We start from the raw sequence: 25,163 nt of genomic DNA, 5'->3' as shown, positions 1-25,163 counted from the left end.
TGTCTCGGCCCAGGATTGGAAGCTATATGTTTGAACCCTTGGCCATTCCCACCTTTGTTTCTGGGTAGTGTGGCTACCTCTTACAGAAGAAATACAAAACTGGTGGGGTTGTTTGCAGTTTCGGTATCTTAATACCCTATAGCCATGCTCGGTATTAAAACCCAGAATCTCTAATCAGCCGTATATACAGTTATTCTGGTGAATAGGTCATGAATAAATACTTATTAAAATGTAATTATGTATGATCTTTGTAATATTTAATATAGAAATTAAAACTGTATTCATAAGTGTTTACATATATATATATATGCATACACACACCTGTTTAGGCAATTTATGTATAAATGAGGGAAAGAAAAAGTATTTACTCATAATTTTTCTATTGAAATGACTACTTTAAAGATCCTGCCTTCTCTCCCCTCCCCAGATAGGGAACATCTTAGTTCTTAGCTCCCCCGGTCATCATAAAATACAGAATTCCTGCAGAGTCACACTGTTGCAGGAGGAGACTGCCGTGCTTCCTGACTCAGTTGTGCAGCTTATGCTGGGTGTTGCCACACCAGCGGGGCACGACAGGAGAGGGCCAGAAGCCAGGCTCCTCTACTTCTCTCTCCTGAGGCTTTTTTCCCTGGACGCTTGGACATAATTTGATGTTTCTTTTTATTTGCTTAATGTTCCCTTGATGTGTCCAATACTGACAGGTTCTTCCTTAGACTGTGTTCTGTGCCCACCCTGACTTGTAAGACATGAAAGACAGGAGAACTTAATGCAGGACGGGAGTGAGTTCTAGGGTCTTTGCTGGAAGGAAACACCTTAGCCATTTCTGGCTGTGTCTCACTGTATCACTCTGTAGTTCGTTCTGGCTAGTGAGGTAGAGGGGGGTATATTAAATCAGTCCTTACTGATTACTTGTTAATGAGAGCAAAACGTGTATCAGGTATTTACCATTTAATTCTGTTTTGGGTCTGACTGTGTTTAAAACTAGTTATAAAAGCTGAAGCTTCCAAATGCAGGAAGTAAAATGTTTAGAATATACTGGAAATACTGATTGAATAGATGTCTGGCTTGGGTAAAAGAAGAAAAACTGTCTGCTACTTAACAGAAACTCCGCATCTTTAAATAATTTCAGACTCCTTTTTCAATTTCTAGCATGTATAGGAAATATGATTCAACCAGAATAAAGACTGAAGAAGAAGCCTTTTCAAGTAAGAGATGCTTAGAGTGGTTCTACGAATATGCAGGTAGGTCCTCATTTAGATGATCTGAGACTGTCCCTTATGAAAATAAGGACTACCTTAGGGAAGATTAAAGAATTTTAAAATGTGTACTTTTCTAATGTGGTTTGTGTGCCGTCTCTCCCCGTTTGAGGGAGGGAACATAGTTGAAACAAATCACCAAATGTCCTATTTATAGCCAGCAGCTAAGCCAAAGAATTCAGAACACTAGAAGGGAACTGAAAAGATGAATGCACTTGGGAGAAATACTCAGGATTGCTAGGAAACCTTTTTAGAATGCTGGTAGTGGGTGACTCTTTGGATTGGACATCAAAGTTAAAATAAGCTTTGCTGCTTTGCACCCTTATGTGCAATGGAATTTCTTATATTGTCTATTCTGAAAGATGATTTGGCAGAAAATGTTTGTTTTGTCATTTAAAATGTCTTAAATTCAGTCCTAGTTTTGCAGCTTACAATAGCTGGTTGGATAATATCAGACTGAAATCCAGTGTTGTCTGTCACTGGCTGTGTGCGGTATAAAAAGAAAAGGAGTGTTTCCAGACAAGTTTGAGCTGAAGGCTCTTCTACCCCTCTTCTTTGCCGTGTTTCTGGCGCTCTCATAGCCTTTCCATTTGATGATTTTGGCCATTTTCAAACCGATTTTCCTGTCCTCTGTCTCTGCTCCCAACTAGGTTTCATGGGCCTCCTGTGGTCTTATTTAAAAAACAAAACAAAAGCAAAAAACAGATCAGACCAAGTCATTTCCTAACACTCCGCTCCAGGCTAGCCTCCTGCTGAAAGAACTCCCTGCTCCCTCCAGGTTGAAGGAGAACTGACTAGCTCACCGCCGCTGTCCCTCCACCTGGAGTGTTTTCTCACCGCTTTGCTATCAGATGATTCTTGCTATACATCTTCGAGGCCCCTTCATTAGCTTAACAACCTGCTTTGTACTCACACAGGACATTTTCCTACCTGGCTCGCATGTCCTTTTATTAGGTGTCCAAGCGGGGGTTCCTCCTGTGGTCTGATCTTTCCGTTCCCTCCCCCTTCCCCCGCCCCCCAACCCATCCCCTACCTCACCCTATTCGTTTTCTGATAAGAGCCTTGCCCTTTTGGCCACGGGAGTTGTTCCAAGGGCTGGCAGGTAACTCAGGCCAGGCCCATCAGATAAAATTCCCCTGGGATTTTCAGATTGCAGCTAAGAGAAGAGCATCTTTCTCTTCCGGTGGTAGACTTGAAAGGACATGATCCTGATTCCTGTAGGTCTTCGGATTTTCGTGAGCTACTCCAGTATCTTTCTAGTGAATTAATTCTCCTTCATTACTTGAACTAGTTTGAGCTGGATGTTGTTTGCAGGACAGGGACCTTAGTACAAATACTTACACAGGGGTGCCTGGGTGGCTCAGTCATTAAGCATCTGCCTTAGGCTTAGGTCATGATCCCAGGGTTCTGGGATTGAGTCCTGCATCGGGCTCCCTGCTCAGCAGGAAGCCTGCTTCTCCCTGTCCCACTCCCCCTGCTTGTGTTCCCTCTCTTGCTGTCCCTCTCTCTGTGTCAAATAAATAAATAAAACTTAAAAAAAAACAAACAAATACATAGTATCAGAATGTATGTGTTTCCATGTTATATCACGAGAAAATGAATCTCTTGAAGACATTTTGTATTCCTAGGAAAAGTGGTTGACACTTTGCCAGGTGCTTGATACATGGGTGCTGAATGAATGGTTTTCTCATATTTGTATCACTTTGTGAAGGTTTTTTGCTTTCTTATCTTGGTTCACATTGATTTTCATGAAGTGGGTTATGAAAAGGAAGTTTTAAGCAGACAAAAAGTACACTTAATTCTACCATCAGAGCACAGCTATTTTGATTCGCGTGTGTGTGTGTGTCTTCCTTTATAAGCAGACATCATTTTTCCCTGGTATGGCCACATTTCTGTGTCCTTTAAAAAGAGAGCAGGCTACAGTTTTCCATCTTGTTTGCTTTTCTCTGGCTCAGGAAGGTGACATTTGGGATAAAGATTAAGCCACATTCTTTAGGTTCCTTGAGATCCCTGCCAGGTGGTTCCTTGCAGATCATCCCTACAAAAAGTTTTTGTGGGTTTGGCTATCCCTGTTTTTACCCCCACCCCCATTTTTTTCTTTTTCTGTGTTAGTAAGGAAAATGGCTTGAAATTGGGAATAATTAGGAGCTCCAGCTGATACCTGCTTTCACTTCTAATAGCCCAAACACATGAATAAAAGCTGTAGATCATTACTGAAGAAAAGCAAATGGTGAGATGACTCTGGGCGACTGTCAGGTTGTGCTGTGGGATGAGTCTGCCGGGGCAGGCTGTGAGGCCGGGGCGCTAGCTAGCGAGAGGAAGGCTTTACCCCCCATGGTGAAACCCCCGTGGTGAGTTCTGTTTCCTTAGGAAAGAGCTAGCTGGCCTGGGCTGATTCCCTGCACTTTAATCCAAGGTGGGTGGAGGGGCGGGTGGAGGATGGGAGGGCCCTGGTGGTGCGCTTGTCTCACAGGGGTGCCCCTTCCCTTCTTTCCAGAGTTCTCCGTTCCACTCCTTACCCTGCCCTCCACTGCCCGTGGCTCCTGCAGCCTGAGCCCTGCTCCTCCCCGCTTCTCCTGGGCCAGTTAGCGCCAGCACTCCTTTACACATTCTAAGGTGCAGCCTCTCCCCTTTTCAAATCCCGATCACCTCCATTTCTGGTTCTCAGAGATTGAATAAGTGAAACCTGCTCCACCGGGGGCTCTTCCTCCGGGTCTCTGTGGCTAGGAGGTTTGCTCCCTTTTGTACTTTGGTATTTGAGTTCTTGGTGACTTGAGAAAGGAAGGTGGGGGAGTGTTGTTTAGACCTCCATCTGAAACTGGAGTCCCATTTCTTTTCATTAGGATGAAAATAACCAGTTTTACAGAAGCAATTTACCTAATAACTTCCACTTTCTGAAGTCTATCTAAGAATAAGGAATTAAGCCAAACACGTGCCAACGTTGATGTCAGAGTTACAGGGAAACTCACATAGATGTAGATCATAGAAGTTCTCCCAAGTCCTGACTGACTGTGGGCCCTTAGTTTCTGTTTTGGATTAAGTTCTCTGACAGGATCGTGTTTTGGTTTGCCAAAATGAGATTAAGGACCAGGAGCAGATGCTAAGTGACCAAGTGGTCTGTCAGCAAGGGAGCCGAGGCTAAGGATGGCACAGGGGACAGTGTGGCCTCGTTTGCCTCAGGGATGCAACATGGTGGCCTTATGGAAGCTTTCCCTTGAGGGCCCGGGGCCATGACGAAAAATGTATTTATGAGGGGCCCCTGCTTAAGGTGGCGGGGAAAGTGGGAGGACTACTTTTTTTTAGATGATTGTCAGTATATCTGCTTTCCAAATGTATCTCCACCAGCTTGTTAGCAGAGCATTCCACAGCTTAGGATTTTAGATACAACTTTTTAAAATCTTCTCCTTCGTGCTTCACTTCTGACCCACTTTGTGTTGGCCAGTTACATATTCAGAATTAAGAATTCGCAGTTCTTAATGTTAGAATTAAGATGGCTAAATTCTACGAGTGAATTGATCAATCTAGTGTAAATACAATCTTAACGCCAACGAACAATGTGATTACAGCTAAATTTAAATGTGTGCACGAGAAAGATCATGGCAAAAAGAGAAAAGTTGTTTTAAATAGCAGAATTATGGGTATCTTCTAAATAATGTTGATTAACAAGCTACATTTTACTATTTTTAGGATAGAATACTACTTTTGGCAGTCATGCCACTGTAAGTCATAGGGTTAAAAACGTGCTCTTTAAATACAGCAGATGCAAATGTGAATCGCTAGCATGACAATGGCACTGCGTGGCATCAGGAAGAAAGGGAAGACCCTGGAGAACTTACCGTGACTGCTGCATGGTGTACCTCAGCAAACCTCCTTTGAGGGCTTGCTGGGTACCAGGCTCTAGGGTGCACTCAGCTCATTTTCCAGTGTGGTCAGCAGACAGACCGAGAAGCATCGTCTTTGGGATGAATGCTGGCAGAGAGCGGCGTCGGTGGCCAGGCTGGAGGGACGGACATTCCGGGGTGGGGCGGGGGGCAGGTCAGCTGGCACACCAAGGCCCCGTGCACAGGCCCGGGGAAGTCGGGCGCCTTGCAAGGCTCAAGGATAGGTTACAGCAGAAGAGCTTTTTTTAAATCAGGAGGAATGGAAACCAAAGACAGGAATTTTAAAATAATTATAAAGTAACTTTTTCTTTCACATCTGCAGCCATCTCCCAAGGGGTCCTCTCAGTAGATACCAAAAAAAAAGGCATCTGTTCCTAAAAACAAAACCTCTTAGCAAAATAGGAATAGGTGGATATTTCCTCCTGAGGAGAATTCTTGAATCTCGTAGCCGGAATCTTTACAGTAGTAGAACCATGGAAAGAATGGTGACCCATACGTGTACTCCCGTGCTGTGGGGTAATGGAAGATGGGCCCACTAGCAGAGCGCATGTGCGGGCACTCGCCCAGGGAGACCACCAGGCACATGCAGGGGCAAAAGCGAGGTGCAGGATTTATAGGCCTAGCATGAACTCTTGTGTGTAAGCAAACTTAAAAGTGATTTCATTGTGTATTTGCACATACCTAGGTACAAGCATAAAGGTCTGAGAAGATATATGCTGGACTGGTAAGGAAAGGGTGAAAACACCCTTTTCTTTTTAGTCTGTTTTGCCCTGACCTTGTCTGTTGGAGTATTTTCCCGTGTGGATGTATTCATGTGTCATTTGTAGAATGTATACGTGACTGCGCACGTGTGGGTATGTGCACCGTCCAGGCCAAAGCTAGCAGCCTATCAGGTGGTAAAAGGCTAAATGTATTTTCATTTGAGTGAAGAATGAGATAAGGATGCTTACCCTTGTGATGCTTATTTGCCATTGCTTTGGAAATGATGAGCCAGGGCTGTTAGACAAGACATAGAAAGAATGGAGAATAAATAACTGGAAAGGAGGAGGCAAAAATGAACATTGGTTGGAGATGAAATGATCAAATTCTCCCTGGAAAGCCACAGAGAATTTCATGGACGAACAGAAACAGCAAATAAACATGTACCTATTCCATGCATGTAGAATTCTATAAATGACTTATTTTGGGAAGGTTATTTAAAGGAATATTTAATAAATGTTTGTCTCTGCGGAGTAGGGAGGGGCTGGAGGGGAAACTTGCTTTCTAATTTTTTTTCACTTTCTCTTTTAAATGAAATTTTGTATCGTGTTTATATATTAATATAGCAAAAAAAAACTGGATTAAAAATGCAGTAATCTTTTATTTGGATAATAGCTTTTATTATTGTCTTAATATTTAAGTATTATATAAAGATTTCTTTAAATTTTTTTTGAAACAATAACTTTTCCCCTAATAATCAAGGTAAGAAAATTAGGAATACATAGAAAAACCTATAAAATAAAAGGAGAAAAAAGAAAATCCCAGAAAAGGGTAACATTTGAATATATGAAACAAAACATCTTGTAACAAAAAGGCACATTTGTGATTAAAAGGAAAATAACAGCATGCAGAAAAAATATTTGCCGTGGCCACGTGGCAAGGGAAAGACCTAAGTTTGACTTTAGGGGAGCCAGGGCTTTGAAGCAGAGAAAGGACATAAGACTTTCCAACAAGCCCTCTAGGTGATTTTAATATTCATCTTTTGAGGACAGCCACCTTACACATTTATTGCAGTTTATTATTATTTTTTTAAGTAATCTCTACGTCCAACGTGGCACTTGGACTCACAACCACAAGATTGAGTCACGTGCTCCACCGACCGACCGTGCCTACCAGGCACCTCTGTTTATCATTTTTTTTTTTCAAAGATTTTATTTATTTATTTGAGACAGAGAGAAAGAGAGAGAGCACATGAGAGGGGGGAGGGTCAGAGGGAGAAGCAGGCTCCCTGCCGAGCAGGGAGCCCGATGCGGGACTCGATCCCGGGACTCCAGGATCATGACCTGAGCCGAAGGCAGTCACTTAACCAACTGAGCCACCCAGGCGCCCATGTTTATCATTATTTTATATTGAAATTACTCCTGGGGCGCCTGGCTGGCTTGGTCGGTTAAGCGCGCAACTCTTGATCCCGGGGTTGTGAGTTCAAGTCCCATGTTGGGTGTAGAGATTACTTTAAAAAAAAAAAAAAAGAAAAAAGGAATTATTCCCATGCCCTGTCTTCCTTCCTGGAGGGGGAGGGACCATGTTTTCTTAATCATCAGCAGCGACCACAGTGCATAGGTCCACAGTGTGTCAAGTGAATGTTCCCAGGATGAAACTGAGACCTATGAAGATGGTGGATATTCTGCAGGACTTGCTAGATCTAGAGGCTGTGCAAAGATTAGAGTGACTCCTGTATTCCGGTATTCATTCATTCATTTAATAAACTTTCTAAAAGCAACTGCTCCATGCCAGGTGGAATGCTGAGGTCCACTAGAAATACAATAGCTCTTACTTTGGAGGAATTCAGAGGGAAAGACAGAGGAGCTGGGACTTAACACAGATGTACCCCATGTGAGAAAACCACTCCTGGCATTGGGGTGGGGGGTCGCAGAGGACTGCCCCTCCCAGCCTCTGCAGGTGGGGGTGGGGAGGAGTGGAAGACTCCCTGTCTGGTGTCAGTCTTCAAGACTGAAAACGAGTTGGCCGGTTAACACGGGGAAGGGAGAGGAAGATGGGCTGAGGCCACAAAGAACAGTTTGGTGTTGGGTTTGTGTCAGGAGCAAACCACAGGTACGTGTTTCTGGGGCTTTTATTCATTGAGTACTGCTTATTGATTCATTTATTTTCACGAAACTTGATTTGAAGGTGGAGAGGTTGGAGGCTGAAGAGGAAGGGAGGCTCTAGACATAGAGAACCTTACTCGATATGCCACACTTTGCACTTCATCTTCAGGGAGTGGGGAGCCACTGAAGGACTTGACGCCGGCATGGGATTTGTGTCTGGGATGGCTCCTTTAGGTGGTCGTGTGCAGGATGGTTCAGAGGGTACGGGGCTGTGGAATTCAGGAGCTCCTGAGGAGACTGCTGTGGTCATCTGCATGAGAGAGTAATGCCTGAACAGGCCAGCATGGGTTAGGTACAATTAAGAAATATTTGGAAGGAAAACCTGGCATTGCACCTGCTAGTTGACCGGATGTGGAGAGTGTAGGAGAAGGGAAGAGCCCAGGAGGACTCCCAGGCTTCTGTTTCCCCGTGGGGCCACCAGTCGAGACAGACTCTGAGAGGATAAGCAGGCGTAGCATGGAGAGATGAGCCACTCAGGTGGTGGCTGAAAATGGGCAATGCAGGAGGTGGCTCGGGGCAGAAGATGAGTTTAGCTGTGGCAGTTCAACAGGCGGTGGGGTAGCCAGGTGGTGACGTGGTGGACAGTCCCAAGTGAAGAGGGAAAGTGGGGGCCCAAGAGCTCGAGCACCATTGAGCCTTCCTCAGCAGAGGGTATAGAATGGACTAGAAGTGGTTTCAAGATGGAACTCCTCACATCAAATTTAACAAGCTGGGAGAAAGCAGAGGAACACATTAAGAAACCAAAAGAGAAGTAGGAGGAAAACCAGATGAGAGAGGGTACTTCCAGAAGATGTGGGAGGAGGCAAATTTTGTGAAGAAAGAACTTCAAAGTTTCAGATATCACAGAGAGGTCAGATAAAATAAAAACCAGCTGACTGTTAGATTTGGCAGCAAAGGTGTTACTGGTGACCTTGGCAAGAAGAGTTTCAATAGAGAGAGAGGAGCAGAAACCAAATTGCAGTGGTTGAAGAATGAATGGGAGATAAAGTAAGGATGGAACACGTAGGCAGTTCTTTCAGGAGGAAACAGAGCTGAAGCCAGAGTGGGAAGAAAGAGGCTTTATTGCCTTGTCAAGAACAGAAAGACTACTTGCTTTTTTCCTATGTAAGAGAAGCAATTATGTTATTTCCCAGTTAATTTTGTAAAGAATATTATGTGGTTCTCTGCTAGGTTTCCAGAGGTTATTGTATGTATTGAAATTATTACCAAAATAAGATAGAGCTGTAAGCTACTTTAAAGAGCAAGAGTTGAAGTCAGGTAGCCTTATCTTTAGACACAAAGTATGTGTAGCCTGTGTCCATAGGTTGATGAAAGGCATGGCAATAAATTGACTTAAATGATTGTGCAGAGCCAAATCCTTTAAAAAGTAACGGAAATTCCAGAATATTTTCTAGTTTATACTTGGTGATTTCTTTTCTCAGAAAGGATTATGGCCCGTAAGTGTTAATTTGATTTTAGTTACTTTAAAAATATTTTAACACTATATATACTACTAGTATAGGAGTAATAGCATACATGGTAAGATTTGATTTATATAAGGTTGCATTTCATCGCAGGTACTGATGATGTTGTAGGTCCTGAAGGCATGGAGAAATTTTGTGAAGACATTGGTGTGGAACCCGAAAATGTAAGTCTAACCTATTAAGTTGGGCAAATCAGTTGACTATTTTTCTTAACTCTTTTGTCCCTTGACAAATAAAGCAACAGTAAAGAAGTAATGGTGTGTTAGTTTTGTGAGGCAATCTGGGTAACAAGTTCCAATTCTAATTTGATTTCTAAGCAAAAATTTTTGTTGTAATTGGTGTGGTGTAACCAGTCATTTTTTTCTCTTGTTTACGTTCTTGTAAATAAAAGGCATGATAATAAAGTAATTAAACTAGATGTTTAAAAAGTGGTGTGGGCATGTGTACCTCCATTGAGAGATCACCTGGGAGACCGAGTCACAGTCTATTCTCTATTTGTCCCCCTCTATAGTTATTCCAGCCTAATGCAGAGTTTGTCCAGATCTTTGAATAATTAATTATTCATAAGGGTTTTGAGTAGGTTGTAATTATCAAGAATTTTTCATAGATCTTTCACTTCTGATTGAATTTAACACAGGAGTTGCTTTTTAGTATATAAAGGCCCTAAGTATTTCCTTAAAAAAATTTAATTAGAAGTTATTTTATATGCTTAATTATTTTTTCCTAATTCTTATCATGTTGAATATTTTTTCCTGTTCCTACATCATCTCTCTTACACTAAAATGAAAAATGATGCTCATACAAGTGCCTTGGCTCATTAACTATGCAGTTTAATATTGCATTAGCCTCCAATTTAACAAATATGTCTTCGATCCTAAATGAATTTATGATCTAGAAGAGATCTCAAGAGCTCATCCCCCTCATTCAGACTCTTCTTGGCAAGATAGCTGGTGCCCATGTATATATCATGCTCTTAAAGACAACTAGAAATTAAGACTTCACACTTTTTTCTTAAAACTTTTCTTTACCCTTAATATTTCTATGCTTCTGTCCTCCCCCTTACTCCCCGCAACACTACATTTTCTGAAGAGTCTTTAGCTCATTATATGGATTTCTGTCTTGTATTTTTTATTTTAATGTGATCTAGTTCAGGTATCTTAATAAATTATTCAGCTTGCTATAAAGGTTTAGGGACATCTGGGCCAATACTATTTGCCTGATGTGGTCCATAGACTAGTCATGGACACAAAAAAGAACACTTCACTGGCTTCATGAAGGAAGTTTCCTGATGGCAGCTGGGCCAGGGTTGGCGGAGTGTTTTCTGGCCTGAATGGTAAGAAGGGTGAGAGTGAGTTGGGCCTGAGAGCGGACCTAAAGGTTCTACCCAGAGCACAGTCGTCAGCCTAGATTGGAGGGGGCCGGCAGGGCCCGGAGGGGAGGAGATCAGGAGGCCAGGGCAGGCCGCCAGTGGGAGAGGCATTCCGGGAGCATTTACTCTCAGGGGTGGGGAAAGGCCTGTTGGGGGTCGGGGGGAGGGAGTGCTGGTGTGGATTCTAGTTCTTCAAATACCAGTACTCAGTAATGGAGAGCTGCTGTTGTCCTTTTGGGGAGCAGTGATGAGGCCTTTAGTTCTTGATTTCTCTAGGAAAAGAAATAGTCTTGAAATGTCAAATCACACTGAAGTCCAGGAGACCAAATTCAGAATATTATTCTAAAGTATTTATTACTGTACTTCATTTCTAAGACGCCACTAACAGAAGTTGTATTTTATATCATCACTAAGAAAGAAAAAACGTTGCTAAGTAAACTCTGATATGCATCAGTTGTGAATGCATCCCAGTATCAGAAGTGTTAACATTTGAAAAATAAGCAGTAAAGTTGTTTTTTAAAGGCTTGTCTGCACTGTTGACTTAGTACTTTAAAACACTTAAAAGGTAGGTTCTAAAGCCCTCACCTTGCCTGAAGACTTAGAGCTTATGAAATTGAAGCAGGCTTGTAAAATTCAAATCCGCTGTCATTTACTAAGGCAACAGCAAAATCCTTTAAGTAATTAGCATCCTGATTAGCTACCATAAGAAAGGTCCTTTTTATGTAAAGAAATACTCATTGCAAATATCAACTTGGCTTTTTAGCCACATTTCTTGCATACTTATGTGTGTGTTTGTGTGTTTCTGTGTCCTAACCATTGTTTTAACTTAACAAGTGTTTATGTGGAACTTTAAATCTTTCTGATAGAGGATTGAGTATAGATATTGTTTGAGAACATACCAAGTTTGAATTAGAAAATGTGGGTTATTTCACCTAGGTAAATTGATATGTATGCCAGAGTCAAAATTCCAAGAAAAGCTGAGGGATGAGGAGAAATCCACTAATGTGTAAATATTTGGAAGAACATGTCTTTTTGGGAAGTTCTTCTGAGTAGCCCCCTGGTCTCTTAAGTTAAAGTTTCTTAACCTATTAAGGGATGATACTTTGTGATGATGTGTATTATATGTAGAAACATTGGTTTACTGATCAATGCTAGTAATCTACCTAGTAATCTAGATTTTTTAATCTAAAAAATCTAGTGACTTTAAAAATCGATATGTACTGATTTAATTGAGATTTGATGAAAGGGCTTAGAGATTCAGTGGGTTCTCACGGATAATAATTTCCAAGGTATAAAGTCAGCATGAAGAGAAAGCTTTTCATTAATCTTGCAGTTATAAATTAGACAAAGCTGGACGTTTTTAGTCTACAAACTACCTTGTTGGCAAACAAAAGGACAGACTTTCTGAATCTCCCTCATATCATTCTTCTGGAGTACTTAATGTGTGTGTGTTGGCTCTCAGGGGCTAATTAAATCATCTCGAGTGATTTCTAATTGACTGCTTGCCTTACTTTTTTCAAGTTCTCTCATCCTCTTACCACCATCACCATCTGACCCAGTGGGGCCACATGGATGGTGGATTAATGTTTGGGGAAGTTGTAGTGGTTGAAGCCTTCACGTCCTGTGTAAAGAAATAAAATTAACTGCCAGATGTGGACTATGCTAGTCCCTGGCCAATTTCTGCAGAAACATCTATTTTCTTCCCATTGTTTTTATTGTTGTTATTGCTACAACAAATGGAGATGTAGCCATTCAGCAGTGTATATGTGATCCCCAGGTCAGGACTTGGGTGTCCCTTAGGTATGGACAACTGTCCAGAGATAACCAGCCCACAGAGTGGTGGGATGGTCCTAGCAAAGCCCTGCCCCTCTTTACCTGTCTAGGGCTGACCTACTTTCTTTTTTAGTTATTCCTCATCTTATCTTGGGTCTTTGAGGTAGACGAGATGGGAAGGCTTCCTCCTCTTCCCCAGTCACGGATGGGTGGACTCAGCTCTGTCCCTCTGTGGAGTCCTGGACAGTTTGAAGCTGGATGTACCTTTGAAATGTAATTTTGTCTTCACATCTTCAAGCGTTCATTAAACTCAACATCAGGATCTCTGAGCCGTCTTTTTCCCTAAAGCAGCTAAGTGATAAGCAGTGCCGGAAACTAGAGTTGTCACAGTTCCTGATGCTTCCAGAGTTTCCGAAGACTCCCTCGAAGCCAGAGTGGTGCCCCACTGAGAAGTGATGGAGCTGGGCCACTCAGCCTGTGTTCAGTCCAGGCATAGCGCTTTTTAAGTGGAATTTTGGGCCACTTTCAAATAGTTTTCCTCCAGCGTATACAGTTAAATTCACAAACATTAATGTGTTTGTGATACGCCATTATTATCTATGACCTACCACCGACCTTTTTATTTTTTTTAGCCCTCTTCTCTGCACCTGCTCTGTTCACTTAATAAACCTTGGAGATTGTTCCCCGTTTCTGCTGATAGCTCTACTTCTTTTGTCTTAATGGTGGCATAGTATTTCTTTGTGTGGAGAGCATTCAGCAAGGAAGTATTTAATTAGGTCCTTATTAATAGATGTTTGGTTGTTCTCAGTCTTCTGCTACTATAAATAAGACTGCAGGAATATTATTGAATAATAACATCTTTATGTACATGTGCGGTGTATCTATAACATAACTTTCTGTAAGTGGAATTGCTAAGTTGATAACTGGTTTTAATTTTGGTAAATATTGCAAAATTGCCCTCTGGAGAGGTTAATGGCTTTACACTTCCACCATCATGCATCATAAGAGTTCATGTTCCTCCAAGCCTTTGTCATCAGACTAATTATCAAACTTTTTAGATGTTTTCCGAACTAGAACTCATTTTTGAAGTTACCCTGTTCATATTTCAGTGACTAAACTACCGTGAACAGAAGCATTTGGAAAGTTGTTGATATGTTTTAATTACTGGGATCTGTCATTCTGATTTGATTGGTCTTTCTAATTTTTTGTTTGTTTGTTTTTATACAGGTAGTTATGCTTGTCCTAGCTTGGAAATTGGATGCACAAAACATGGGTTATTTTACTCTACAGGAATGGTTAAAAGGAATGACTTCTCTACAGTAAGTCCTGAGGCTGTCCTGGGCCGGGGGTCTGGGGGGAGGCACCCATGCACTCCCCAGCCGGCTGTTTCCTCCCTGGGTTGTCAGGGAGCCCGGGCTGGGTGACTGGAGGAAGCCAAGTGATCTGGCACAGTTCACCTGTGGCCATAGGTGTAAAGACCAAATCCCATTTTTATATGGTGAAGAGAGGACATTATGCATAAATTTTAGCAATTAAAATGTTTATATAATGTATATTGTTTATTTTAGTATTCTTCTAGAGCAGATCTGCCCAATAGAAATAGACCAGCCTCTTCTCATAGATGGGAGCCACATATGTAATTTTAAACTTTCTAACAGTCACATTAAAAAAAGTTGAAAGAAACAGGTAAAATTAATTTTAATGTATTTTATTTAACTCCAAATATCCAAAATGTTGTTATTCCAACATATAATCAATATTTTAAAAATGAACGAGCTTTTCTTTTTTTCATATTATATCTTCAAACTCTGGTATATGTTTTACATTTCTGATCCAGCTCAGTTTGTGTTAACTGTATCTGAAGTGCTTGGTAGCCACGTGCATCTAGTGACTACCATATTAGCACAGACTTAGAGCTTAAAAAGCAAAGGCATATTAGCATCTGGTTTACAGTTAGGGAGAAAAAGTTGACTCAAGTTTAACTTAGAAGTGAAAATATTTGATAGCTTCTATTTTATATATTCTGATTTTAGCTTTGGGCAAAATTGGAACTTCATTACTCTAGTGATTAAAAAGTAATAATAGCAATTCTGTTTGTGTTACCTGAGCCAGAATAAGAAAAAAAACCCAGTGGTTTTATGAGTTCACTTCGCACGCATGTGTGTGCATGCATGTGTGCGTGGGGGGGGGGTGCCCACACTAAGGTTCATTCAAGAAAACAACTGTTACTCTATTATTGGGCATTGAAGGATACAGTTGGGATGGGTGAGTAAATATTTCAGTGGTACTGGAAGATGAAGTGCTGATTTTTAACATGGTAACTTTGATCTAAAGTACTCGGAAGGACTCTTTTTTCACTTTGACTTGGAATAACTTTGATACTTACTGGATTGAAATTGGAGTGGAAATGGTTTTATGGGTTTATTTAAACAATTTGGAATTTGCCAGCTTACTAGCATTGTCCATTTGTTACTGATAAAAATGCTTTCTTTGCCCCTGGCCGTAGTAGTTGGTTATGCACTTCACTGCTCGCTCGTTTGAGCCCATTTGAGGCTGCCGGGTGAGGAAGACCGATCAGGCTTTGTCCTGCACATTTTACAAATGAGGAACCTGAGGCTTAGGGATACATGATGTGTTAAAGTAAGTGGCAGAAAGGGGAGGAAAACCCCAGACTTCTGATTCTTTAAGTCACGTTCTTCCTCTGACAGCTGTTGTTTGATGGCAGATGAGTTTTAGGTAAAAGTCAAGTCACCCTTTTACAAATACACTTTCCTGACAGCATGCTCTAGAATTTTAGGGTTAAGTCCTCGGAAATCTTTTTAAAAACTGTGTTTTTGGTGTTGGGCACATGTCCTTGACAATTTCAAGTCTACTCACTCTCCTTGTTTTCCTCACGGACTTTCTGTGCTGCCTTCCGAACACAGTGCAGGATGGCTGCTCTTTTTTAAGGGTCCTTGTCATGACGAATGCATGGCCACATCAAGATTTTATTTCAAGGTTTCAGAGAAGGCACCATTAATATTTTTCAGGCACATTTTCATTTGTCTTCAGAGGGGGAGGGTATAATATCCATTTTTATGTCATTCTAGATTCTTTTTTACATTTGCCTTTACCAAAGAATGTTACACAATGCCAGGCCTTTCCCATATGAGGGCCACACTGCCTGGGAAGTGTGCAGTTCCCTGGAAGAGGTCTGTGTATGTTCAGGGAGTCCCGGGGGGATTGCAGGGACCCTGCCGGTTCTTTATTGGGAACCCACTTAACGCTTGGTGTGACGCACTTGGTGGCAGATGGGTTCCCATAGGAGACGGCCACTTGGTCCTTGCAATTCAGGATGAAATGATAAGCTGACCCACTCTAAGGACATTGAGGAGCCTGCTTTCTTTTTTTGGCATGAAACTTTGAGATGGCTTTCCCCATCACTGAGGAAGGGATAATTACTCAGAATAACCTTTAAGGTTCTTTATAGTTCAGAATAGTCCAATATCAAGTTGTAAGAACCTTCATTCCCCCTCCCTCGGGCCTCCCTAGATGCGTGATTTGTTCCGCAAGTGTTTGAATGGCCGCAACGTGCCAAGTGCAGTGTTCTACATCCTGGGGAAACAAAATCCATGAACAAGGCAGTCCATTCAGGTCAGGGGTTCGGAAGCAGAGTGCAGGCAGAATATCCAGAAGTAATAAGGCCACTTCTCTTTAGGCTTCTTGAAATGATAAAATAAGTACTGTGTTTGTAAGGTATGCACGCCCAGTAAACAAGAATAAGAATGCTTAGAAGCTAATCACTAATATGCTGGTAGAAGATGGAAAGTAGTCCCTCTTCTGAATTACCTATTTTGTCTTCTATTTTGGATTTTTTTTTCTTTTTTTGCTCTCTTTTGGTTTTATTAAACCTGTCCATTGAAATGTTTTGAACTCACACCGGAATTAAAGTGTATATGACAATACCTGTATTTATAATATATTAGTATATTTGATTAAAATGCAAAGTGTAAAAAACTGGTTACAGTGGGAGTGTGCCAGAAACAGAAAGCCCGTGGGTTTTGGAGCCAGAGGTTTGAATCCACTCCACCACTCCCTGGGTGTCCCTGGCAGCGCCTCGCCAACCGGGAAGGGGAGGTGATGCACTGTGGTCACACCTGGGCTCTCAGCCCCGCCAGGGCCAGTGTTCTGTGAGCGCCGGAAGGAATGACGGCAGCCGGTGGGGACACTCCTTCCCAAGCTCTGCAGATCATTCTCAGCCAGGAGAAGACACTGCTCGTTTCAGTTGACTGTTTTGTTATTTATCGCCTTGTTCCAACACGTGGGCTTAGGCTTACTTCTGATGAATTAAGCTTATAGGGATGTTTACGCTAAACAGAACAAAAGGGTGTTAGAGATGTAGCCAACTTTGCATAGAAGTTAGAAGGTGCATAGAAGTTGATGATGGGCTAGAAACATACCTTTGGCTAAGTGAAGGGGTGAAGGCCTTTCCCCGGGTAATGGAGAACTACTTTTCGTTTTAGAACCTTTGAGGTTTATTGTCCTGCTTCCTGGTGCTTCTGAATCTGTTACAGGAGCAAAACTCACATAAGAAATGACCCCACGATAAGTTCACATTTTGTTCTGGGGAGATGATGCCCCTGAGCGGAGTGGCATGGTCTGCCGCTCTCAGGCTGATATGAGTCTTCTCACGTGTGCTACACCGAAAGGCGGGGGGGACGGGCTGAAGATGTGGCTGCTTTCTGGAAAGTCTCAGGCTGGTTGCTTCAACTCCCCAAGCCAGTTTCTTCACAGGCCCTGTTAGAAGGCAATCCATCCCTCTGCACTCGCTCTTGTGGAGTGACCACTAGATGGCAGTCTGTGGTTCTGACGGGGTGACTCAGCGGCCTGCTCCCTGATGGGGGTGGGTCCAGAGGCTCTGTGGGGCAGGGCCCCTTTTAAAGCAGATTAAACCCTTTATTGATGATATTAGCTCTAACCTATGTCACTGTCTTTAGTACATCAATGAAGGGAAAGTTTTACTTTGGGCATTTTATGCTTTACACTCCAGACAGGAACTCTGATCATCTTTCAAATAGAAGGACATCTTTGTCCAGGGTGGTGGCTGGACTCCCAGGCATGCTACTGAACTGCGTTCACGTTTGGCCTTGCAATTCTACCCGAAGACTCACAGCTCCTTCCTTTTCTTGTAGCTGTTGTAGCAGTAGCACTTGTCGAAATGAGTGGTCCCTGCCCTCGGATCTGTTGAGACAAACATCTGTTCTTCTTCCTCTCATTGGGCAGGAGTTAGCTAAACCACCTGCTGGTATCTGGCCAATTTCCTGTGGCTTTGGTCCTTCACCTTCCCTTCCAGTAAAGAGCAGAGACCTTGGCCTTAAATGTTTTGGGGTTAGCTGGTGTCTCTCCTCTTTGACCTTCCCCCATATTATTAATAAGATATTATTAGTTATGTATATATACAATAAAAAATCAAATCATACAGTAGAATGCCCAATGCAGAGTAAGCCCTGCTCCCCTCCTGCCTCCTAGACTCCCACTTACTGCTTCCTTGGATGTCCTTTTAGCCTCTGTGCACCCCCCATTTGGGGTCTGGCACTAGATCTCTAACTAGGCTATCAGCATCTTTTTTTTTTTTTCTTCCCCAACCTTCCTTCACGGAGATCCAGAGTGAGCTTTTGAAGATGCAAAGCCCAATGATTGTAGTCTCTCCCATGGTAGGGGGTGACATCAGTTGTTTCTAGGATGCAATTAAAAAAACAAAACAAAACAGTATGGACCACAAAACCCTTTATGGCCTGGCCCCACCTCCCTTTCACTTCCCCTCTTCATCTACCCTGTCTAGTCACAATGGTTTCCTTTTCATCTTTGAACTTGGCATGCCCCTTCTGCCACTGGGCCTTTGCACATGCTGTTCCTTTTATCTGGAAAACCCTCTCTTCTAAAAATGTTTAGTGTCTGCTTTTAGCTGTCAGCAAACATTTCGGTCCCTTAAAGAAGCCTTTTCTGCCTTCTAAAATAGTCTAATTGTTATCTTTTTTTTTACTTTTCAAACATCAGGAAGAAATAGAGGACATTCTAAATTGTTGTAGATTCACAGAAATGAAACATTTACTCTAGTTTTTGACTTTTAGATATTTTATTATCTCAGTAGATTATGGGAACTGTTTCGTAGTTAGCTACAAAAAAGAAACCTTCACAAATTTATTTCTAAAAATAGATCAGTGTGCTCTAGTATGAACCATATTTAGTTTATAAGGTATATAAAATATTTACATTGATAATACTTACAATATGTATTATTTATACTTAGTAGTAGTAGGTAAAAGCTCTACAGAGGAATACGAGGAAGCACATCCAGCTTTGAAAAGGTTAATATCACTGGTGGAAATGGTGACTCTTGGTTCTCATTTTTAAGGACTGGATATTAGGAACAGAAAAATCGGTTTGTAAAAATAGCCAATTAGTCTACTTTCTTAGGAAAAATAAACAGTGTGTCACTTACCTGTAAAAATAGGTTTTTCTCACCAAAGCTCCCTGGAGAAATAGCTGATTTCAGTTCTAGGGTAGAGAAAGTACAAAGTGAGCTGGGATGTCTTGTGCCAGAAGCAAGGACGTGCTCAAAGACTGACGGGGACATGTCAGAAGGACAGGGGCACCAGCTTGAAGGGGCTGCTGCCCAAATGAGAACAATTTGTGCGTCACAAAGAATAAAGGCAATAAAAGGTGATAACACTGAATAAAAGCAAAAATCCTTAAGTCCAGAAAAGAGGAAAGGTGGTGAGTAGAACTTCTCTTTATGGAAGAACTCCAGCCAGTAGCAGCACAGCCTGAGAGAGTCAGAAAAATCACCATTTCGTGTCTTCAAATGTAAAGTCAGTTCAAGCAGATATCACCAGTGGATGCTGAAACCACCAGATGAAAGGTTGTTGAGGAACAGGATTCACAGTCTCAAGATAGCATCCCATAAATTATATACCATTTCAGAGGAGGGAAAGTACCTGTTAGTGGAGAATCTGGGGCATGTTACTTTAATTGAATGAATCAATTTAGTATCATTCATAATGGGACAGACTGACATTATGAGCCTCCTCATGGGATGCAGGGAGAAGGACATCATGAGTAGTGTTCTTACCATAAGTAGCTAGCTGAAGTATAATCATAGGGAAATTATATGACAAATTGCGATTCTACAAAACAACTTTTTTAAAAAATGACATTGTCAAGAAAGATGGAAAAAAGGAAGGACAACCTTCTAGAGACTAAGGAGATAGACAGCTAAAAGCAATACGTGAGCCTTGATTGGATCCTGGATCAAGAAAAAACATCTATAAAGAAAATCAGGGGAACAATTGGGAATTTCGTATATGGGCTATATATTAGCTAAGAAAGTTTACACTGGTAAAATATTAAGAGTGATGAAGGTATTTAAATGTCTAGGAGGGGTGCCTGGGTTGCTCAGTCGTTAAGCGTCTGCCTTCGGCTCAGGTCATGATCCCAGGGTCCTGGGATTGAGCCCCACATCGGGCTCCCCGCCCCACATCGGGCTCCCCGCTCCACAGGAAGCCTGCTTCTCCCTCTCCCACTCCCCCTGCTTGTGTTCCCTCTCTCGCTGTGTCTCTGTCAAATAAATGGATAAAATCTTTAAAAAAATAAATAAATAAATGTCTAGGAGTGAAGTGTCATAACGTTGGCAAGTTACTTTCAAATGTTACAGAAAAAAAGTGCATGTATGTGAGAGAGCATGAACATGACAGTATTTGTTACGAACCCAGGGAATGGGTATGTGGGTGCTTAGTTACTATTCTTTCCATTTTTCTGTACATTTGAAATTTTTAAAAATCAAAAATGTAGGGGAAAATAGGTCAGCATGAATGTGTTCCAACTCAGGGTTTTATTCTGTCTTTTGGTATTATGTTTTATATTACTGCCCCAATTAAGAAAAAAACTCAGATTATAATTTGCCTTTATTCTGTTTTTCTAGATGTGATACAACAGAAAAACTCAGAAATACTTTGGATTACTTAAGATCATTATTAAATGATTCTACAAACTTTAAACTTATTTACAGATATGCATTTGACTTTGCACGGGTGAGTTCTCTGGAGCCTATCCAGATGTTTCCCTCTCCTCCTTCCCCCCCCCCCCTTTCTTTTTATTGCCTTTTGAGGTTTGTTTTTACATGCTGCAAGCAAAGACGTTGAGTAAGTTACTCCCAGGGTGCTAGTTAGAATTTCTTTCTACATGTACTCTTTCTGAACTAACTGATTCTGGGCAAAAAAGGTAGTAGGTTAGCAAAAAGCTGTGGTGGCAAACCTTTAAAAGCTGTTGCGAGTGGCTTAGAAGTCATTTATAAATGGGCATGTAATAGATACTTTTTTAAATGTCTTTTAGATAGGCTTGGAAAAGCTTTTCATTCTCATGAAACAACAAATCTTCACCCATTGAATTATTGGAATAAACTACTCAGATCTAATCCAGTTTCACTTTGGGTGCTGTGTTGTATTTGGAAATCGTTTGAACTTCAAACCCAAGCGAATTTCAGTGAACAGAATTCAGACATAATTTCTAGTCATCGTTTTGAAAGTGAGCATCTTGTCACATAGCGAGGCCCGTCTAAGTGTGTCACTGCGGTTCTACTGGAGTGAATAAAGTCTTATTTTTTCAGCCTACTCACCGTAGGTGGTGAATTCTGAGGCTGCAGGTGGCATGGCATTCGTTCACACACAGTCCACAGCCCATGCAGTTACACTCTACTCAAGAATGGTGTTGTGTTTTCTGTTAGGCTTGTGTGTTTGGTGGATTCAGGTGACTAGGCTTTCTGGATTGATTGTGTTTTAAAGCAGAGAGTTCGGGGAGAGAGAACTCTTTTTTTTCTTACCACCATGCTGATCTTTTTCATTTTTTACATGCTTTGGCTCTGGTCGTTGAGCACCAAAGGTTTACTTGATGGTGAATTCTGGTGCATCTGCAATAACACATTAGTAGTTCTCTGTGGTGTCCTCATTTGTGATTTTTTGCATTTTCATAACCTTCCAGTAAAATCACAACACATGAAAGTTTATAGACATTAGAAATGATAACGGTGAAACTCAGATACAGTGTTCTTCTAAATGGCATTTGTATATACATAGGAGTTATTTGCCAGACGCTTTTAGAATAGATACATAGTTTCTAGGATTAAATATTTTATTACATGAGACTGGTTTCCTCCCATAGTCAGCTGTTTCTTACTGTATGGGTGAAGTTTGTTTAGAAGTATTATACCTTCTCACCAAAATAAGCCCTGTTTTCTAGCTTTTCTGTTTGGAGGTCAGAGTTTGCCACAACTTCAGCTCCAGGTTCCATTTTACTCCCCTCCCCGGCTTGCCCCATCCATGGTGCATCAGCGTGGCCCGTCTCAGAAGGGCCCCTTTGCTTGCCTCTTCCTTGGTATTTCCACCATAGCCTTGCCGGTGGAAGCCCTGGTTACTCCGGGCCTGCTCTGCCACAGTCCTCTTGTTTCCACATTCTGTCACTTCTCGTCCAGCATCACACCAGCAGGGTGTCCCTCATCTGCCTTCAGCCCCAGGGTCACTGGGCCCCCTCCCGGCTCAGCAGAGCCTTCAGTCCCCGGTGCCTTCGTGGTACGGAGTGTTTCACCATGTGTTTGGTGCGGCTGTCCCCCTCGCCCCCCAGCCACTCTGCGTGACAAACAGGGGCGGGTTCAGTCTACTTCACAAAGGAGGAGAGTGGGCCGCAGAGAAGAAGAGACATTGCACCATGATCACGCTGTTCATCAGCAGTAGATCCAGAACTCAAACCCAGGTTCTGGCCCCAGTTCCAGGCCATGGGTCACTCTGGGCTTCCTTTCTCATGGGACACCTGTGTTGTGGTGAAGTCCAGTCAGCTGTTCCCTGAACCTGCCGCCTGCCTTTTTTGGCCTTTCTGCTCTCTGCCTTTCGTCATGCCGGACCTCTGCCCAGAGCCCTGTTTGCACTCCCACAGCTCTCTCCCGCGGCCATGTGGCCACAGCCTGGGTCTTGGGCCCTCCCGTCCTGGAGGGGGTCGGGCGCCTTCCCTGCGTGGCCCTGCTGCCTCCTCTAGCGTGGCTGTGGAGTTTGGGCACAGGCCTTCATTGCTCTGACAGAGCAGAGGATTACGTACTTGCTCTCTTTGCATCCCCAGTAACAGCCAGCAGAGAGCTCTTTGCTTTTACTGAGCATTGCCAATGAATTAATAAGCCCTGGTATGTAAGATGAGTAACTACCACCCATGTATAATCATTGCCAAATAGATTGAGTTCGGCTAAAATGTGCTCTAAGATGGTTTTGTTATTGAACCCTTTGGTTTGGTTTGGTTTGCTTAGCTGTATCCCACAAGTTTTGAGATATTGTACGTGTTTTCATTATTTGCATTCAGTTCAAAATATTTTCCATTTTCCTTTGTGATTTCTTCTTTGACCCATTGGTTATTTAGAAATGTATTGTTGGTGTTATTTTCCAAGTATTTAGGGCTTTCCAGGTAATCCTCCTATTGATACCTAGTTTAATTGTGTTGTGGTCAGAGAACATACCCTGTGTCATTTCAGTTCACTTACATGTGTGGAGACTTGATCTATGGTCCAGAATATGATCTGCTGTGATGAATGTTTTTTTGTGTAAAACACGTGAAAAGAATGAGTATTCTGCTGCTGTTCGGTGAAGTGTTTTATGACTGTCAATTAGGTCACGTTGGTTGATAGTGTTGTTCAGGTCTTCTATATCTCTCCCGATGTCTGCCTTCTAGGTTCTGTCCATTACCGAGAGAGGAATATTGAATTCTCCAGCTGTGTTCCTCCTGTCATTTCTACCATGTATTCTGAAGTGCAGATACTAGGTTTAGATACAGTTCAGCTTGTTACATCCTTCTAAAGAATTGACCCTTTAGCATCATGAAATGTCTCTTTATCTCTGGTAATAATATTCCTTGTTCTGAAATTTACTTTGATACAAATATAGCCATTCCTGCTTTCTTTTGATTAAAGTCTACATGATCTGTCTTTTTCCACCCTTTTACTTTAAACCCATTCGTGTCTTTATATTTAAAGTGGGTTTCTTACAGGTAGGATATAGTTTCCTATAGATAACATATAGACAGTCTGACTGACAGTATCTGTCTTGAGATACTTAAACCATGTATATTTAGTGTAATTATCGGTATGGTTAAATTTACATCTCCTATAGTATTTTTTTTCCCTCGTCTCATCTGTTTTGTTCCTTTTTCCCTTTTATCATGACTTCCTTGGATTGAGGTATTTTTTTAAATGATTCCATTTTAATCATTCCATTCCACTATTGCCCTAATAGCTGCCTCTCTGCTACATTTTTCTTGTGGTTGCTCTAGGCTTTATGTATATGCATCTTTAAATTTTCACAATCTACAAATAATATTATACCACTTCGTGTATAATGCAAGAACCTTTACGACAGTAGACTTTCATGTTGCCTTCCCATACTCCGCTGCTGCTGTGGTGCATTTTACTTACACATAGACTGCGAATCTCACAGTATATTGTCTTAGTCTATTCAGGCTGCTGTAACAGATGCCAGAGACTAAGCAGCTTATAAGTAACAGAAGTCTGTGTCTTGCAGTCCAGGATCAAGGTGTCAGCAGGTTGGGTGTCTGGTGATTGCCTGAAGCCTGATCCTTGGATGGCTCTCTGCTGTAACCTCACGTGGCAGAAGGGAAGAGAGAGCTCTCTGGGGTCTCCTTTTATAAGGGCACTAATCTGCAGCCTCATGACCTAACCACTTCCCAAAGGCCGCACCTCCTAATGCCCATCACCGTGGGGGGTAGGATTTCAACATATGAATTCCGGGGGCGCCACAAACATCGGACCATAGCATACATTGTTATCATTTTTTTTAACTAGTCAAAAATATCTTTTATAAACCACTGTTGTGGTCTTTAGTTCTTTTGCGTAGATCCACATTTCTTCCTGGTATCGTTTGCCTTCTGCCTAAAAAATTCCCTTTAACATTTCTCATAGTATAGATTTTCTGGTAATGAGTTCTCTAAGCTTTTAATTTGCCTTCAATTTAGAAGGTGGTTCTCTGGATAAAAGATTATAGATTGACTATTACTATTCTTTAATGATCTCTTTCCCTTGTCTTCTGTCTTACATAGTTTCTGATGGTAAGTCTGATGTTGTTCATTTTTCCTTTGAACATAGTGTCTTGTTTTCTAGCTGCTTTTATTCTTTTTCACTCCTTTTTGGCAAGTTGATTATGATACACCTTGGCATAATTTTCCTTACGTTTATTCTGGTTCGGGTTTGTTCAGTTTTTTGAATGTGTGGACTTATAGGTTGTATTAAGTTGGGAAATTCGTCAGCTGTTATTTCTTCAGTGTTTTTGCTGTTCTCCCTTACTGTCTTTCTGGGACTGCAGTTATATCTATGTTAGATGCTTGGTATTGGCCCATAAGCCGGTGATTCCATGTTCAGTTTTGGGGTCCTCCCCTTACCCTTTGTAGTATTTCTTAGTATGTCTGCTGGTATTAATCTTTTCTTCTGCAGTGTCTAATTCTGCTGTTAATCCTAGCCAGTATTTTTTTCATTT

At 41.8% G+C, this 25,163-nt stretch overlaps 1 protein-coding gene across 7 annotated transcripts in view; it reads left to right on the top strand.

Moving 5' to 3' along the window:
• The window catches only part of DCUN1D4 (defective in cullin neddylation 1 domain containing 4), a 69,402-nt gene that overhangs the window by 31,208 nt on the left and 13,031 nt on the right, over positions 1-25,163 (top strand). For all 7 annotated transcript variants that reach the window (XR_004679224.1, XM_035005007.1, XM_035005006.1 and 4 more), the window contains 4 exons: positions 1,150-1,241; positions 9,558-9,628; positions 13,834-13,925; positions 20,567-20,675. Coding sequence is in view for 6 of the 7 variants with exons in the window: in XM_035005007.1 (XP_034860898.1) it covers positions 1,150-1,241; positions 9,558-9,628; positions 13,834-13,925; positions 20,567-20,675 (364 nt within the window). In the remaining variant the exon portion in view is untranslated. The remainder of the gene's footprint in view (positions 1-1,149; positions 1,242-9,557; positions 9,629-13,833; positions 13,926-20,566; positions 20,676-25,163) is intronic.

The sequence above is a fragment of the Mirounga leonina genome, unplaced genomic scaffold, assembly GCF_011800145.1.
Source record: "Mirounga leonina isolate KUSES-001 unplaced genomic scaffold, KU_Mleo_1.0 Mir_129, whole genome shotgun sequence".
In the NCBI taxonomy this organism is placed as follows: Eukaryota; Metazoa; Chordata; class Mammalia; order Carnivora; family Phocidae; genus Mirounga; species Mirounga leonina.
Note: the sequence above shows the minus strand (reverse complement) of the source record. Positions and strands in the feature narration are given on the sequence as shown.